General features: G+C 47.0%; 1 protein-coding gene across 15 annotated transcripts in view; it reads right to left on the bottom strand.

Moving 5' to 3' along the window:
• DEPTOR (DEP domain containing MTOR interacting protein) overlaps nt 1–19293 on the bottom strand; it is a 166463-nt gene that overhangs the window by 78286 nt on the left and 68884 nt on the right. For all 15 annotated transcript variants that reach the window (XR_003038042.2, XR_009490380.1, XR_009490381.1 and 12 more), the window contains exon 4: nt 10905–11083. Coding sequence is in view for 7 of the 15 variants with exons in the window: in XM_025001757.2 (XP_024857525.1) it covers nt 10905–11083 (179 nt within the window). In the remaining 8 variants the exon portion in view is untranslated. The remainder of the gene's footprint in view (nt 1–10904; nt 11084–19293) is intronic.

The raw sequence follows: 19293 nt of genomic DNA, 5'->3' as shown, positions 1-19293 counted from the left end.
TCAATGTTAAAACAACATACGGACATTTTTACAAAAAATCATTCTCTAAATTAGACTAAAATTGGTTATGAATCTTAATAAACATATTTTCCCAGCTGTAATAAGGATGTGTGTGCCTGTGTGTGTGTGACCCTTCTTAAATTTTAACTTAATATGCTCATAGTCACAATGATCAGAGTTTACATATGGCCAGTTTTTCTCTGTAATTGAATTATATAGTTGATTTATAATGTTGTGTTAGTTTCAGGTATACAGCAAAGTGATTCAGGGACTCATATTTTTTTCAGATTCTTTTCCATTACAGGTTATTATGAAGATAGTGAACATGGTTTCGTGTGCTATACAGGAAACTTTAATAGTTTATCTATTTTACACATGCATGCATGTAGTCAGGTCTGACTCTTCGCATGGGCTGTAGCCTGCCCGGCCCCTGCCCTCGGGATTTCCCGGGGACGAGTACTGGAGTGGGCTGCCATTCCTTCTCCATTTTACCTACAGTGCAGGCATCTATTAATCCCGTACTGCCAATTTATCCCGCCCCCACCTCTTCTGCTTTTGGAAACCCCAAGTCTGTTTCCTATATCTGTGATCTATTCTGCTTTGTAAATAATTTCACTTGTACCATTTTTTGGATTATACATATAAGTGATACACTGATATCGGTCTTTGACTTACCTCACCTAGTATGGTCATCTCTGGGCCCAGCCATCTTGCTCTAAGTGGCAATATTTCAATCTTTTTTGTGGCTGAGTAATATTACATTATACACAGGCCACATCGTCTTTATCTACGTATCTGCTAATAGGCACTTAGGTTGCTTCCAGGTCTCGGCTGTTATAAACAGTGCTGCTATGGACATCTGTGCACTTGCACCTCTTCAAATGAGAGTTCTCATCTTTTCTGGATTTCTGCTCAGGACTGGGATCGCTGGACCATACGCTAAGTCTTTTCTCTTGTTTTGGCAGCTCTGCGTCTTGCGGGACTGAACCTGAGCTGTAGCAGTGAGAGCGCAGCATCGTAACCTCTAGGCCACCAAGGCACTGCCCAGCTTTAGTCTTTCCACCGTGGCTGCACGAATCCACATCCCACCACCAGTGCAGGAGGCTCCCTTTTCTCCACAGCCCTCCCAGCATTTATTGTTTGTAGACTTTCTCCTGACGGCCATTCTGACCGGCGGGAGTTGACACTTCATTGTAGTTTAATATAGAGTCACTTTTATACCTAGTAATCACTCCATGGCATCAACAGACTGGAGTCTGTTTTTCCATTCCTGGTGGAAGAAGGGAGAAGGGGAGGCAGATAGAAAGAGGGACCATTTCCAAAGAACTGCAGGCCAGAACAGAAGACAACCCAGACGCAATCTGAGACGGGTGTATCAGCTAAGAAAACTGAGTTAAAGCGAGCAGCTGAGAATCTAGAGCCTCACGCGGCGGGTGGGGGACCTCCGAGGGAAGAACCATGAGATGCCGCCGTGTGGCAAAGAGAAGCGGCTGCAGGGATCTTCAGGGGAATGTCCGGGGAGAGCCTGGGTCCCCGGGAGCACAGCTGCCCTGACTCTCCAGCCTCTCGCTGAGAGAGGAGCTTTCTGGAGACTGAGGTAGGGTCAGAGCCAGCAAGGCCTCTGTGGCGGGCCAGAGAACACAGGCGGTCTGCTCCTTAGTGAGGACCTCGACTTTCTGCCCCACCCCCAGCCCCTCCCTTGAGGGCTGCGGTCAAGCTCACGTCCATCAGTAACCAGGACTGACCGCTCGCTGCCTCTCGCCCAGGAGGAGAGGGAAGGAGAGAGCAGCATCAGCCGTCTGAGCCACCCATTCCACCAAGACCCCGCTAAGCTGCTCCTTTAATAAACTTGGTACCCAGCCCCACGTCCCTCCAAAAATGACCACAGGAATCCAGCTCAGTCCTTACATTATATAAAGCCCTGAGAGCACACAGGCTCAGCACTTCCTAGGAGACTGCATGCCTCCATAAACTTCACCTGCACAGAGAAGTGTGCTGCTGTAAAAAGGCGCGTTTGGGGAAACTGAGGCCCACATCCCTGTAGCGGCCACTGGCCCACGAGGCGTCAGGACCAGAGAGTCAGCAGGGGCCCGGGCTTCAGAGCCAAACACAGTCTGTACGTAGAGGGTCAGTTTCTGGACACATGAGAAAAGCCAGACAGACGTCCACCACGGAGTGAGACGTGTGCGGTCGCGACACTGCTCGCGGGAGACCTCTGCTCTTTGCGCATAATGCCCTTCTTCTGGAAGGCTACCTGAGGCAAGGCATCGCTCACCTCCTTCATTCTCTCCAAAAGTCAAGGCTTAGTGCAGCTACAGCCCTGTTGTCCTTCAACAACACCAACACCATGCTGTGTGCCCAAGGACTGGCTTGTGACTTTACCAAGGAACCTTGCCCCCTTACGCTGGCACTGCAACAGCATGCTGGCCTGCCAACTTTCCTTCTGCCTTAGATTCAGCTCTGATAAAAAGTAAACCAGAGCCACAGCCTAACAGAGGGGACACAGCAGGAAAGTGCCCAGAAAGTGTAAATTGAGAAAGGAAAAAGTTTTAATAGTAAATAATGGCCGCTGATAAAGATAACGCTTTATATTGAAGTAGTGATGAAGTATTAATTATTGAAAGATTGAGAAAATATTCTACTCAATCTTTATTTTCTTCTATTCAGAGCTTAATATTTAGGAGTTAAGAATGATTATACTCATTGCAAATGACTCAACATTGTCATTGAAAGCCACAGGGATGGTAAGAGCCAGTGAACTGATTTGGGGGAGGATTAAATGAACTAACAGCAGTGAAGGTCGGCCTGCCTGCTGCTTCCAGCTGCCCAGCACTCACTTCCTAGTGGTAACAGAACTTCCAAAATAACTTCTGGTTTTTTGGTGGAATAACGTCCCACCACCAGCTGGCACGGTTGTCAGTCAGAGGGCCCTGCCCACGCCGGGTGCAGATGTGGGCCCGTGACCAGTCTCAGCCAGTCAGAGCTGTCCTCCACAAACAGCCTCCAGAGGGAGGGCAGAGGCAGAAAACAGCTGGCCCCCCGCTGTGGGGCTCCCTGCATCGCCGGCTCCTGGCCACCGGACCCCAAGATCGGCTCTGCTTCTCCAGGCGGCCAGGCTTTTCAGGGTTTGGACCATCAGCGAGCTCTGCCATGTATCTGAAGCAGATAAGGACTGAGCCTGCTTACAGTATTCAAGGAACTCTACCTGGTATGAGCACCCAATACTGTGCCTAGCACATCCTCAAAAAGTGGGCACTACTGTATTCATTCAATGCATGTTTTACTGAGTAGCTAATATATAAATGCCAAGCCATGCAGGGGGATTCAGAGACAAGAAAACAGATCCTCTGACCTCAGAGCTCCTGCATTCTAGCTAAGAGGAAAGAAAGACGAAGATGCTGGGTACCAACCGTAATGGAAAAACCTTCTCTCTGTTGGTGGCAAGGAGTTACCCAAAGCGAAAGTAAGAGAACGTGAGCAGGAGAGTCGTGGCAAGAAGAGGAAAGGCGGGCAGGCGAGGACGGGGCCACTGGCGAAGGCACTCTGCGTGTCCGGGCTCCAGTCCGCTCCTCCGCGCCCTCCTTTCAACCAGCCCTCGACCTGGGCTCCTATCCCTACGGTTACAGAACTTCCAAAACAACTTTTTTTTCTTTTTGTGGAAGAATGCCCTCCCCTACGTGGTGAGTCTGTCAGTCAAAGAGTCCTGATCGCCCAGGATCAAGAGGGGGGCATTTGACCGACCTAGCCCAGCCTTAGCAAAGAATCCTGCCATCCCCCAAACAGTGATACCTGATCACTCCTGTTATTTTGAGTTTATCCTCCTCCATCTTTGATGTCCAAGTCCCTGGCGTCGACCATTGGCGCCTCCCATATAATATTCCATCTGCTCGTGCCCCTGCCCTGCTCCAAGGCTGTAAATCCCCACTTGCTCTTGCTGTCCTTGGACGGGAGCCGTCTCCCTCCCCCCGCTGCAATGCTCCTATTGCAACAGTCTTAAATAAAACCCTCCTTACAACTTAAACAAGCGTCAGAATGACTTTTTTTCCTGTAACATCACATGGCCTTGGGCAAGTTGCTGTCTTGTCTTCAGCCTCCTCAGTCATCAGCACCCTTTTCCTTCCCCCTCTTTCTTCCATCTTTGACACTTCCTTCCCTCCCTCTCTCTTTTCTTTTGGCTAGAATATTCTAGGCTGGGCTGAACTCATCAGTGTTCTTAATCACTGAGAAGATGGGGTTAATTCCTGTCTGGACCTGGCAGCTAGCTTCCTTTGCAGAAAACCCCAAGTTCTTTCTTCACGGCTCCCAGGGACAATGTCTCAGTTACTGGTTTCCACTGGGGAATGGGATCACCAAAACTACCCTCAAGCCGCTGGGAGGATTAAAAGTATAACGCATGGAGAACTGCTTTGCATGTTGCACAATGTTATATCAATGTATTTTTCAGACAAAGACCAAGAAAGGGGCTTGATAAAGTGTTGAAATTGTTAAAGTGCTCTGACTAAGTCTTTAAAAGAGGAAATTATACGCCTGGGCACAGTCTCGGTAGCCTGATTATCCAGGGTCAGAGGCTGCAGCTGTGAGCCATTTACCCACGTGACTGCTGTCTACCGTCCTCCACGCAAGGACAAGATAGCTGGAGAGCAGCTCAAGCAGTTGAGGGAGGTATTTATGGGAGTAAAAAATGTATTCATCATGTTTGCAAAGGTCACACAAAAATCTCAAGGTGCTTGGTCATTGTGTGAAAAAGGGAATCGTGTAATCATAACTATTTTATGAGCTAACAATGATTACAGTTGCAATATCTGACAGGCTGTGTGAGCTGATGCAATAAAAGTTGAGAATTTTTTTCCTCCTCTAGTGAATCTTATAATTAGCACCCAATCTTCTTTAGTGATTAACAGCCATCTAGATTACTTTGATCTGAATCTTGAGTCCATCATTTTCCTAGCTCTTGTTTTCAGCAAGTTACTTAACCTTATTTTAAAAATGAGAATTATGATGATAACTAACTCATAGAATTATTTAAAGGGGTAAATGAGTAAATGAAGACAGTGAGTGGAACAGTGTCTGGCATATAGGAGGGACTCCGTACATTTTAACAGTTATTTAGAAATGATCAGATCGAGCACAATAGCTTGCAATTGAGAGGCATAACAGGTAGCCTCTGCTAAAAGCTTTTGGCCACCACTATCGTTTAATTCTCCCAGCAGCTCTGTGCAGGAGAGAGTTACCGTAGCAGCCCTGAGACAGAAAGGCCTGTTTGTGGGGCTGGTCCACCCTGGCTTCTGGGAACTGGACTTTTGGAAAGTTCCGTAAGTGACCATCTGATAAGGCACTTTGCTTACCCGGGGCACTGAATTCCGCTGTACCAGCCTGACTAGGTTGTTTGCACACTGTGACTAATGGAGAACACGCGCTTCCCTGCTGAGCGTCTGGAAGGCCGGCAGGAGGCTGCCCAGGCAGGTAAGGTCTATGCCCCTGTGAGCAGCCACCGAGAAAACCTTGCCTTCTGAGTTTCAAGCGGGCTTCCCTGGGCAGAGACGCTCTGCGCCTGCTACTGCACGTCCCCGCTGGAGGCGGGAGGCAGAGCCGAGGACGCTGCCCCCAGATTTCTGCAGACAACACCCAGGACGTCTTCTCCCCTTGCTGAGCCTTCTCTGCGTCATCTCACCATAAAAAATCTGAGCCGGAAGTCCTGTCGTATGTGGAGTCTTTCTAGTACATGTGGGTAGTCCTAGGATTTCAAAAAACAAACCCGAAACTCCAGCCAACCAACCAACCAACACTCTCAAAGGTATATAACATGACTCCAGTTTCATAAACTTCACAACCTGCGGAATGGAAGGGCTGAGATGTGGACAGGGTCACTCAGTAAGTGAAGGAGTCGGATATAAATGCTGTCTGCTCTCTCCAAAGACCGAGTTCATTCCACAGTGTCAGCCAGCCACACCCAATCCCATATGTCCAGGTCGGTGTTCAGTCGCTCCGTCGTGTCCGACTCTTTGAGACCCCATGGACTGCAGCAAGCCAGGCCTCCCTGTCCATTACCAACTCCCGGAGTTCACTCAGACTCACGTCCATCGAGCCGGTGATGCCATCCAGCCATCTCATCCTCTGTTGTCCCCTCCTCCTCCCGACTTCAATCCATACATCCTGGACAAAGGGAAACTCCTTTCTAAGGCACAACGATTAGTAGCTATTGGTTAGCTATGCAACCTTGGAAAAATATCTTAAAGCTTTGAATTCTAGATTTCTTCACTGTAAGACTATAATAATAATCGTAATACCAATATAATAGAACTGCTGCAAGGGTTTAATGAGATTATATATACAATATATGCCACATATGTGAAGCATGTAAATATTAAATACACAATGTATTTATACATTAAAATTTATAAAGTGGTTAGTCCAGTGCCTGGTACGTAGTAAACCTCAATAAATGAAAAAGCTAGATAAATATGTACATACTAATCAACATTCATACAGGTGTATACTTACGTACATGTGAACATGCAGGAATATTTATATATACACACATTCATATACATTTGCATGCAAGTTAATTACTCAGCTAACAAATCCTGTCTTGATTATAGAGCACCATTCATAAATCAAGCTGGTCAGGATTTCATAAGTGGGCCTGATTTTTACGCGTACTGGTTTTAAGCTAGGGAACCACTTTTATCCAGAAATCTTTTGCTCAAAGCCTAAAGGTTGACTCTCTTTAATGTTTAACCAGTGAAACTAATTATTAGCTGAACAATTCAGAGCTTTGCTTAAAACACTCACTGGTATATCATTAACTCTAACATACACATATGTGGTTGTCAAATTTTCATAATTTAAAGTTAGAATCTGTGATCTAGAAATGAATTGCTGGGCTGAGAAACGGGAACTCCCTTGGAAACTCTGACTGCTCTATATAGAGATATTCAATCCTACTAAAACCATGGGAAACAAATCAATAATACCCTATTTTATCCTTTATGTCACAACACTGCAGCATTCACATTTACAGCATTACAGAATTACACTGTAATTGAGGTGTAATTACTGACTCTTTGGAAATCGTTTGGAAACAATCTGTGGCATCCTCTGTCTTCTCTCTGAAGTCGAGGGGTATAGCGTCAGTCAGCAAAGGGTAGCATAGAAAGCTGGTTTTCTCTAGAACTTGCTATCACCAAGTTTTCTGTCTGGAGCAAAAATGACAGTACTAACTCCAACCCAAAGGGGATTTTTTACCAATGGAAGGTCCCAGTCACTCCAATCAATTCTGAGTTCACACATACTAGCCATAATACCCACTTGGACGTTACTACCCAAGTGGCCTCAGAAAAATAACCTACTGATGCTTTGGCTTCCTTATTTGTTAAATGGAGATAATAAAACTACCTGCCCGACGGTTAATGATACTAATTTGTTCACTTAAAAATGTGTTAAGAGGGTTGATCTCACGTTAGTTGTTCTTACTGTAATAAGATACATTTAGCAGCAACATGGCTTCCCAGGTGGTTCGGTGGTGAAGAACCCGCCTGCAACGCAAGGAGACACAGGAGACATGGGTTTGATCCCTGGGTTGGGAAGATCCCCTGGAGGAGGAAACGGCAACCCACCCCAGTGTTCTTGCCTGGAGAATCCCATGGACAGAGGAGCCTGGCGGGCCCCAGTCCACGGGGTTGCACGGGGTGGACACGGCCAAGCACAAGCAAGAACAGCAGCTACTGGGCTGGCCAAGACGCGCCTTTGGGCTTGTCCACACGACGCAATGAGGAGACCCCAGAGAACTTCTGGGCCAACTTTATAGAATATCTGCCTCAGGACTTCCCCGGGTTGGGCAGATCCCCTGCAGAAGGGAAAGGCTACCCACTCCAGTATTCTGGCCTGGAGAATTCCATGGAGTCGCAAAGAGTCAGACATGACTAAGAGACTTTTAGGGGGCACAGGTTCAATCCCTGGTAGGGGAACTAAGATCCCACATGCCATTTGACACGAAAAAAAAAATTATATATATATATCTGCCTCCAAAAGTTTAAGAGGTTTCAAAAAGTTAATGTGCAAAATCACTAGAAAAGTATCTGGCACACGATATAAATTAAATAAACAAATAAAATATATCGTACATCTTCGATTGCTCTCTAACTGCTTCTATATCCATTTTCTAATCCCTACAAGACTATAAGCTGCTTAAGGCCAGGGACCACACGGCATTTTACAATTCTATTCACCTTTCAAACCTCAATCAACAGCCCAGTCGTAGACACATTAGACCATCCATTAAACTGTTGTGAGTGCGATTGTGGCAACATGAGAAAGGAGAAAACACCCCAAACCCACTGAGAGGCTTGAGTGCCTTTCAAACTAATGCTTCCAGATCAGTGGTTTCCAAAGTATTTGAACCCAATGCACAGTAACAGCTTTTCTGTTCCCAATCACTGCACACATGACCACGGCCATATGTTTATTTATACAGTGTATTTCTAACTGGAATAAACGTTTTGCCAAGCAACCCTTGACATTACTGTATAAAATGTGCTCTGAAATGATGTATTCTAGTGAAATCCAATCCACTGCATCTCAGCCTTTAAAGCGCACTTGAATCACTCGAGATTATGCTAAAATGTAGAGCTGATTCAGTGGGACTTGGGTAGGAACAGAGATTCTGCGTTTCTGCCGCATTCCCAGATGACCCTGAGGATCCATGGACCATACCTCGAGAGTCCAATCTAGTCTATTGAAAAGAAAATTTTGTTTTTAGTGGTTCCTTTTTAAAAAAATTTTATTCAAGTACGGTTGATTTACAATGGTCCATTAATTTCTGCTATAAAGTGACTTAGTTATACACACATTCTTTTTCATATTCTTTTGCATTAAGGTTTATCGCAGGATATTAAATACAGTTCCCTGTGCTAAAATTTTTCTTAATATTTTAATTTAAATATTTTAAATATTTAAACCCACTGAAGCAAAAGTCATTCAGTCATGTCCAACTGTTTTTGACCCCATGAATTATACAGGCCATGGAATTCTCCAGGCCACAATACTGGAGTGGGCAGCCTTTCCCTTCTCCGGGGGATCTTCCCAACCCAGGGATTGAACTCAGGTCTCCTGCATTGCAGGCAGATTCTTTACTAACTGAGCCATCAGGGAAGCCCTTTTAAACCCACTAAAGGGTTACAATCTGCAGTTTGTAAAACACTGCTCCAAATAATTTCAAAAGTTTCTTTCATCTCTATAATTTCACTGTTTTCTCCCTAACCCTGGGACAGAAATTCTAGGCCTGTGCAGAAGTGTGGGGAGGGGAGTTTATAGCAAGAATGATACAGGTATCACCTTTCCTACTGACTCCTAGGCCGAAATGCTTATCTAGCTCCAGCCCTTTATTCACTGTTCCAAGCCTACAGTCATGCAGCTGTATCAATAAATTGATTGAGGGACCTCCCTGGTGGTCGGCGGTCCAGGGGTGAAGGATCGCCTTGCAGCGCAGGGGACACAGGTTCCATCAGGGGACCAAGCTCCCACGGCCGCAGAGCAGTGAAGCCCGCACGCTCCGGAGCCTGGGGCCGCAACTAGCGAGTCCGTGCACCGCAACGAAGGATCTCACAGGCCGAAACTAAGACCGACACAGCAAGACAAGTGAACAAATAAATGAAAATGTTCCACAAAGGAAATGAACTGGTTGAGCATTTACTAAGAGCAGAGCACTGAACCAAGCACTTTACATCTGCCCGTTTACTCCACAAGCACCTCATGCAAGTATGCCCATTTTACAGATGGGAGAAGGCAAGCAGCTGGTAACAGGTGGCGCTGGGATTCCAGAGCCTGTGTTCCCATGGGGCCAGCCTCATAAGAACTGAGGGGGCTCAGTGATCCCCGCTTCCGGCAGTCACACCCTTACACGTCCTCTCTCATACCGAAGGGGACTGACCTGCCAACCAATAGAGTGGTGAAGAAATGACCGTGTGACTCCAAGCTCTGCTAAAGCCATCGTGGCTTCCGTCTCACATTCTCTTGGATCACGCCCTTTGGAAGAGGCCTGGTTGCCACGTCATGAGAATTCTCAAGCAGTTTTATGAAGAAGTCTATAGAGCAATGGACAGACGCTTCCTGCCAACAGCCAGCATTGACTTGGTGGACATCCAAGCGAGCCACTGTGAAGGAGACCCTCTGGACCGTCAGGGCTTCTGATGACTGTCACCCTGGACAACGTCTCGACTCTAACTCTTGGTAAGAGACCACCAAGCCAAACCACCTGCTATGCCTCTCCAGACTGCCCACCCACAGAAACTGTACCAGATAATAAACACTATTATTTTATAGCATTAAGTTTTAGAGAACTCCTTACACCACAATAGGTAACTAATATGATTCTTCAATAATATGCTACGAATATATTGCATTATTATGATTCAGCCCTTAAAAAGGGAAACTTGATGAAGGCCTTTTGGGTGCTTCTTCAGCGTGGCAGCTTGAACCACGGTTCAGCAAATCTTCATTCTTCCATTTCGACTAACTTTGTGAGGGCCATCTACTTCCCATCCAGACTTGACCAAATGACCAGCTGTAGCCAGTAGGATGTGAACCTGTGACGTTCAATTTCACCCAAGCAGAAATTTTTGGAGACACTGCAAGAATCTGCCTGCCTGCTGGAGCTTCTGGCCTCATCCATCAAAACAATATATTAAAAAAAAAAACAAAAAACAAAAAACCCACAATATATTCCAGAGAGCGGACGCTCCTTTGGTCTGAGTCCCAGAATGAGAAGGCATGAAACGTGAACTTGACCCCCAGCTTAGAGGCAGCTAGGCTGAGCGCAGGCAGACGCCCAGCTGCTCAGAGAGCCGCGAGAGAGAACGCGCGTCTGATGCGGAGCACGGGTCGGGGCTCAGGGAAGGCGGGCTCACCGTGCTGTATGATGCCGTGCTCCAGCAGCCGCTGGCAGAGCTGCTCCGCCTCCTCCCGCGCCGTGGCCTCCCCCTCCTGCACCAGCCAGTCCAGGAACTCGGACGCCATGAAGGTGCGCTCGTACTTGACTCCCTCCTCCTCCCGGGGCTGCAGGAGCGTGTTCTCAGGGCTCATCAACCTGGCGGAGGAGAGGAAAGGAAATAAGGCAGCCTGCACGCACCAGTGGGGAGAGGGGAGAGATGGGAGGAGGGCGTAAGAGGCACAGACTACCACGTGTGAAATGAACAAGCTACAAGGAGATGTGGTCCTGCGAGGGGAATATGGCCAATATTTCATAACAACTTTAATACAGTATGAAAGTGAAGTGAAGTCGCTCAGTCGTGTCCTACTCTTTGTGACCCCACGGACTGTAGCCCGCCAGGCTCCTCAGTCCATGGGATTCTCCAGGCGAGAACACTGGAGTGGGGTGCCCTTTACTTCTCCAGAGGATCTTCCTGACCCAGGGACTGAATCTGCGTCTTCTGCATTGCAGGTGGATTCTTTACTGGCTGAGCCACCAGGGAAGCCCCAGCAGAGAATAATCTATGAAAATTTGGAATCACTATGGTGTATACCTAAAACTAATATAATATTGTAAATCAACTACAGTTCAATTTAAAAAAGAAAAAGAAACCTACACAAAAGGAAAATCACTCAACTGAAATCCCACATCGCAAGCCTCCATGAAGCATCCCAGTGAGGCTCTCAGACAGACAGACGTGGCTGCCGTGTGCTGCCCCAAATGCAGCTGTCAAGACAAGGAGCTGCTTCCGAAGGGAACGAGGGCATCTTTTCCAGGTGACTGGTAAGAACGCTGAAAGTGCAATCCCAAACTCGAGCTTTACAGACTGCAGTCAGTGTGTGTGTGTGTGTGGTCAGCCGCTCAGCCGTGTCTGACTCTTTGTGACCCCATGGACTGTAGCCTGCCAGGCTCCTCTGTCCATGGGATTTTCCAGGCAAGAATATTGGGGAGGCTTCCATTTCCTTCTCCAGGGAACATCCTGACCCAGGGGTTGAACCCGCATCTCCTGAGTCTCCAGTAATGACTGGTGAATCCTTTACCTCTGTGCTCCCTGGGAAGCTCGGTATTCAGCTTAGCCTTCTTGAAAGGGAGTTACTAACCAAATTTCATCCTTTCTAAAAAAAGTTTCATATTTCTTTCCTAGGGGCATGATTCCTTTTCCTAAATCTTTGGATTACCTGCTATGGACTTAATGCTTGTCTCTTCCCAAATTTCATATATATTGAAACACTAATGACATAGTGGTACAATTTAGAGACGGGGATTCGGGGACGCGATTATTTCATGAGTAGGGAGCTCTGTTAGGAAGAAATTTTCCTATACCCTTGTAGGTTCTTCTGGCTGGTCTATGAATTAAACTGCCATGAGACGGATCAACAGGACAAAGTTATACAAAAGTCAAGTAACACGTATCAGGGGAGAGACACAGGGAAACTGAGTAACTCACCCAAACAGGCAAAACCCTGACCTTAAACAGCACCAAAGTCACAAGAGGGCGTTGGGGGTAGTGGCTGAGGACTTCAAAGAGGAAGAAAGGGAATCAGACGAGGACAAAAAAGCACCGTTTGGTAAACAAATGTTTGCTGTGGCACGCAGAGACAACGGGACACAGCGGAGTCTGAACAGACTTCCTTAGGTGCCTCCCTGTCTGCGCACGTAGCTCAGACTTGGGTTATCTGCGTTGATCGCTCTTTTCCTGCAAGTCCTCCGTCTACATTGTTTTAGGTCAAAGGTCAAATTTTCCTCTGGAGTCCTGGGCTCTGATTGTTTTTAGCTCAAAATAATCCACGTACCAAAGAAATATTTTGGGGTGGCAAAATGTGTTCCCCTGCAGGCCCATGCTGCGATTACTGTTTCTACGAGAAGGGACCGCTGTGTCTTCCTCTCTGTGAGGACACGGTGAGAAGACTCCGCACAAAGAGGTGTCTCAGCGCGTGCCAGGCGGGCCGGCACTTTGGCCTTGACCTTCCCAGGCTCCCGACAGTGAGGAACGGTCTTTATTATTTAAGCCATCCAGTCAAGAGCGTTTTTTGCTAACGCGGCCTGAACTGAGGTAGTGACCTGAGTGACTCCTTGAGGGCTCCCTCACCCAACAGCATGGCTCATCCCCCTTGCCCAAGCTCTCCTCACTCCCGGGTTCTGTCTTTGCTCCACTTGCAGACAGCCCCCTGGGCACAGGCTTCACCCGCATCCGCGTGAGGGTGCCCCGTGAGTACCTCCTCCGGCTGACTCTAACAGCATCAGAGGCTGTGAGCGCTGTCCCCTCAGGGTCTGAGCCCCGGCAAGGAACCAAACTCCACAGGCCACAAATGATAGGCAAGGCAGCCACAGGAGTGAACAGTTTTAAAAATTAAAAAATAAAAAAGTTAAAATTCACATCCGATAGTGTCCTGACCCTGCAGAAGATACAATGCCATGGCTTCTCACTGATTTAGGGTAGAGACTGAAACCCTTTCTACAGCCTAATGCATGCAGGACCCTGACCCGCCCCTGCGGAACAGTCTCACCTCTGACCCAGCGTCCAGGGGGCTGGCCTTCTTTCAGTCCAAACATTCTGCTGTTGTTCAGTCATTATGTTGAGTCCAACTCTTTGTGACCCCACGGACTGCAGCATGCCAGGCCTCCCTGTCCATCACCATCTCCCAGAGTCTACTCAGACTCACGTCCATCGAGTCAATGATGCCATCCAACCATCTCATCTTCTGTCATCCCCTTCTCCTCCCACCTTCAATCTTTCCCAGCATCAGGGTCTTTTCAAATGAGTTGGCTCTTCGCATCAGGTGGCCAAAGTATTGGAGTTTCAGCTTCAGCATCAGTTCTTCTAATGAACACCCAGGACTGATCTTCTTTAGGATGGACTGGCTGGATCTCCTTGCAGTCCAAGGAACTCTCAAGAGTCTTCTCCAATACCACAGTTCAAAAGCATCAATTCTCATGCACTCAGCTTTCTTTACAGTCCAGCTCTCACATCCATACATGACCACTGGAAAAACCATAGCCTTGACTAGATGGACTTTTGTTGGCAAAGTAATGTCTCTGCTTTTTAATATGTTGTCTAGGTTGGTCATAGCTTTTCTTCCAAGGAGCAAGCATCTTTTAATTTCATGACTGCAATCACCATCTGCAATGATTTTGGAGCCCAAGAAAACAAAGTTTGTCACTGTTTCCATTATTTCTCCATCTACTTGCCATGATCTTAGTTTTCTAAATGTTGAGTTTTAAGCCAACCTTTTCACTCTCCTCTTTCACTTTCATCAAGAGGCTGTTTAGTTCTTCTTCGCTTTCTGTCATAAGGGTGGTGTCATCTGCGTATCTGAAGTTATTGGTACTTCTCCCAGCAATCTTGATTCCAGCTTGTGCTTCATCCAGCCTGGCATTTCACATGATGTACTCTGCATATAAGTTAAGTAAGCAGGGTGACAATATACAGCCTTGATGTACTCCTTTCCCAATTTGGAAACATTCCATTGTTCCACATCCAGTTCTAACTGTTGCTTCTTGACCTGCATTCAGATTTCTCAGGAGGCAGGTAAGGTGGTCTGGTATGCCCATCTCTTGAAGAATTCTCCACAGTTTGTTGTGATCCACACAGTCAAAGGCTTTGGCATAGTCAATAAAGCAGAAATAGATGTTTTTCTGGAACTCTCTTGCTTTTTCCATGATCAAGCAGATGTTGGCAATTTGATCTCTGGTTCCTCTGCCTTTTCTAAATCCAGCTTGTACATCTGGAAGTTCATGGTTCACATACTGTTGAAGTCTGGCTCGGAGAATTTTGAGCATTACTTGGCTAGCGTGTGAGATGAGTACAATTGTGTGGTAGTTTGAGCATTCTTTGGCATTGCCTTTCTTTGGGATTGGAATGAAAACTGACCTTTTTCCAGTCCTGTGGCCACTGCTGAGTTTTCCAGATTTGCTGGCATATTGAGTGCAGCACTTTCACAGCATCATCTTTTAGGATTTGAAATAGCTCAACTGGAATTCCATCACCTCCACTAGCTTTGTTCATAGTGATGCTTTCTAAGGCCCACTTGACTTCACATTCCAGGATGTCTGGCTGTAGGTGAGTGATCACACCATTGTGGTTATCTGGGTCATGCAAATCTTTTTTGTATAGTTCTTCTGGGTATTCTTGCCACCTTTTCTTAATACCTTCGGCTTCTATTAGGTCCATACCATTTCTGTCCTTTATTGTGCCCACCTTTCCATGAAATGTTCCCTTGGTATCTTGAATTTTCTTGAAGAGATCTCTAGTCTTTTCCATTCTATTGTTTTCCTCTATTTCTTTGCATCAATCGCTGAAGAAGGCTTTCTTATCTCTCCTTGCTATTCTTCGGAACTCTGCATTCAGATGCTTATATCTTTCCTTTTCTCCTTTGCCTTTAGCTTCTCTTCTTTTCACAGCTAGTTCTAAGGCCTCCTCAGACAACCATTTTGCCTTTCTGCATTTCTTTTTCTTGGGGATGGTCTTGATCCCTGCCTCCTGTACGATGTCACAAACCTCTGTCCATAGTTCTTCAGGCACTCTGTTTACCAGGTCTGATCCCTTGAATCTGTTTGTCACTTCCACTGTATAATCTTCTCAAAGTAACAATGATATACACAGCACAAAACACATCATTTCACTCTAGGGCGGGAGGAAATCTTAGTGATCGGTGTAAGATAATTCCCTCCTCATCCATGAGAAAAATGTAATTCTCATCCGAATGAGAGACACTGAACGACAGCATTCACGGCTCAGGGTCATGCAAACGAGCACTTAATCGATGTGTATAAACCATATCATTGGCGGGCAACTGACCCTGCATATCTGGATGTGCACTCATATGATGGTCACTTTCAAAGCTTTCAGACTTAGAGCCCAGTCCTGCTGTGGCAAGAACACAGGACCAGGAATCTGAAGATTTAAGTTTATTTAGAATGGTCACGTGGTAAATGTGAGATGAAAAGCAAGTCACTTTTTTCTTTTTTAATCTTCCTTTCTCTCGAGAGTGTAACGATAGCTTCACCCATCTGTTGTGAGAACCACATCTGAGTGTGAGTAAAACAATTTAACAATACAAAAGACAATGTATGCACAGAGTGTCACGCTTAACTAGTCCTCAGGGAAGATGAATTTGCACCAGCAGTGCTGGGGACTCCTCTGAGTCATCGCCTCTCTTCCCAGAACCTTCAGAGTTCTACTGGACTCCATGAGAGGGCCACAGCTTTAGGAAGTAAGAGAACGGGACTCAGACACAGCTCTGCCACAAGCTAATGACATGGGTTTCTTTCTTTTTTTTTTAACTGCACCAGTGTCCCCAAACTCATAATAAATGAGGAAAATAATACACGTGCTATTGTCTTCACTGGATTGCTGTCATTAAAAATTTCTGTTAAAAAAAAGTTCTAAGTACACAGTGTATGCGTTTATATTTAAGAGTTCAGTTCAGTCGCTCAGTCGTGTCTGATTCTTTGTGACCCCATGAACTGCACCACGCCAGGCCTCCCTGTCCATCATCAACTCCCAGAGTTTACCCAAACTCATGTCCATAGAGTGGGTGATGCCATCCAACTATCTCATCCTCTGTTGTTACCTTCTCCTCCTGCCCCCAGTCCTTCCCAGCATCACGGTCTTTTCCAGTGAGTCAACTCTTCGCATCAAGTGGCCAAAGTATTGGACTTTCAGCTTCCGCATCAGTCCTTCCAATGAACACCCAGGACTGATCTCCTTCAGAATGGACTGGTCGGATCTCCTTGCAGTCCAGGGGACTCTCAAGAGTCTTCTCCAACACCACAGTTCAAAAGTGTCAATTCTTCAGCGCTCAGCTTTCTTTATAGTCTGACTCTCACGACCATACATGACCACTGGAAAAACCATAGCCTTGACTAGATGTGCCTTTGTCTGCAAAGCAATGTCTCTGCTTTTCAATACGCTGGAAGAATAGATACCATACTGGATCTTAGCCAGAAGGCCATGAAGCAATCACGAGTATTTATACAAGCTGTTGGGCCTCCCGGGGTGCTCGTGGCAAACAACCCGCCTGCCAATGCAAGAGAGATGAGACCTGGGCTCAAGCCCTGGTTGGGAAGGACCTGGGAGGAGGGCGTGGCAGCACACTGCAGTGCTCTTGCCTGGCGAACGCCAAGGACAGAGGAGCCTGGCGGGCTACGGTCCATAGGGTCACAGAGATTGCAGCATGACCGAAGCAACTGAGCACTCACACACACAAAGTGTACTAGCATATAACGGAACTCATTAAAAACCTTATTCAGAAGGCCTTTTAAAAAAATCTTATTGGCAGAGACTAATCAGGGTTAATTTAGGATCAGTACATACTACTATACACAAACAAGGAGAGGACGAGGACCTACGGGTAGCACAGGGAAGTGCACGCAACATCGTGTGATGACCACACTGGAAAGGAGACCGGAGAAGAGCGTGTATGCAGGCACAACCGAATCACTTTGTTGTTGACTTGAAACCAACAGAACATTGCAAATTATCTTCAAGAAAAATTACAATACAATACTAATTTGCAGTAAGTACAATATAACATTGTAGTCACACTTCAGTAAAAAAATTAAATTTGCAGAAAAGAATATTATCTAGATATCTTCCCAAGTCAACCCTCTTCAGTATTTCAATCCAGCCTAGAAATAGCTATGAGGTTGCTCTCAGAGGGCGAGAGCAGCTGAGCACATATGAGCTGTAAGAATCGTGTTTCATATAATACTGGAGTGGGCTGCCATGTCCTTCTGCAGGGCATCTTCCCCACCCAGGGATCCCACTTGGGTCTTCTGCATTGCGGGCAGACTCACTACCATCTGAGCCACCAGCGAATCCCATAATCATGACCAGGCCCTTCTTAGAGGAAGGGACAACCGCCACATACAATCAACACGAGGGGCAGAATCCTGAAGACACTTCACAGGAGACGGCCATGACAGCTCCTCGCATCAAGAGGCTGAGTCTACTGCCCCTTCCCTTGACCCTGGGCTGCCTTTGTGAGCAGCACTAGATGAAGCAGAAGCAGCATTACTGTCTTCCAAGGCAAGGCTTTCGGAGGCCGTGCAACGTGCACTTTCACCCCTCGGAATGCCACACCGAGGCTGCCGGGTAAGGAAGCAGGTGCAGCCTACTGGCGGTGGAGAGCCCACAAGGCCCGGGCAGCAGCCAGCATCTCTTCAGACGTGAGGAGGAGGCCGCCCTGGGTATTCCAGCTCAGCTGATCCCCCAAAAACGAACGAGCCCGGAGGGACACCAGCATAGCAATGGCCCTAAGACCCACAGAATCAGAAGAAATGACACATCACCTGTTGTTTCACACCACTCGGTTAGGAGGTGATCTGTTTTGTCGGCATAGATAACTAGAATATATTCCTATCAATGCTGTTTAGTTGCTGCTTAGACGCTAAGTTGTGTCCGAGCCTTTTGCAACCCCAAACTGTCGCCTGCCAGGCTCCTCTGTCCATGGGATTTTCCAGCCACACATACGAGAGTGGGTTTCCATTTCCTTCTCCAGGGGATTTTGCCCACCCAGGGATCAAAGCCACGTTTCCTGCACTGCAGGCAGACTCTTTACCACTGAGCCACCTCCTATCAGGGGTAATGGCAAAAAAGATGTGAAACCCACAAAGAGAGACGTGTCATATGAGTTGGAGAGTCGTGAAAGGGCAGTGAATGATCCCAGAAGGTCCTGGAAATAAACTGCAGAAGTTCCGCCACACGGCGTTAGACCTGGGAGCCCGAATCGGTAATGGGAGTCTGGAAAACAAAGCGCCGAGGTAAAGCGTAGCGTGATGCCTTCCGTTTCTTCGGTCCCAAATGAGGAAGAGCGAAGAGGAGGAACTAGCCTCCTTGGTTTCCCAGTTTCAGACTTTATTCCTCTAGGAAATCTCCCGTCCCACAAATCTGGACCAGGTGCCACTTTTAAGGGCTCCCTGCAAGGCCTTCTCAGATCCCTGCGGGCACGACCAGCTCACTTAACTAGGAGCTTTTTGAGACCAGGCTCCTTGTCTCTGGGTGGACAGCCATTTCCTAGTACCACAGGTCCTAAGAAGTGTTTGCTGGATGAATACATGAAACTCATTTCTCTGCATGCCCCTGCGACAGATCATTGCCTGGGAATATGTAACAGTCAGCCCCCTCAGACCTCCCTGGCTGCCCAGGGAACTGGACGCCATCCTTTCACTGCAGGGGGCGTGGGATCGACCCCTGATTCAGAAACCAAGACCCCTCACACCACAGGGCAGCCAAAAAAAGGGTGGGGGAAGCTACCCTTAGAATGGCCCCATGTGGAGATGTGGTGAGTCAGAAGTTCCTTCCTGAGTGACACCCTCCATTTAAC

The sequence above is a fragment of the Bos taurus genome, chromosome 14 (assembly GCF_002263795.3).
Source record: "Bos taurus isolate L1 Dominette 01449 registration number 42190680 breed Hereford chromosome 14, ARS-UCD2.0, whole genome shotgun sequence".
Lineage (NCBI taxonomy): Eukaryota > Metazoa > Chordata > Mammalia > Artiodactyla > Bovidae > Bos > Bos taurus.
This window is presented reverse-complemented; position numbering and strand designations above follow the sequence as displayed.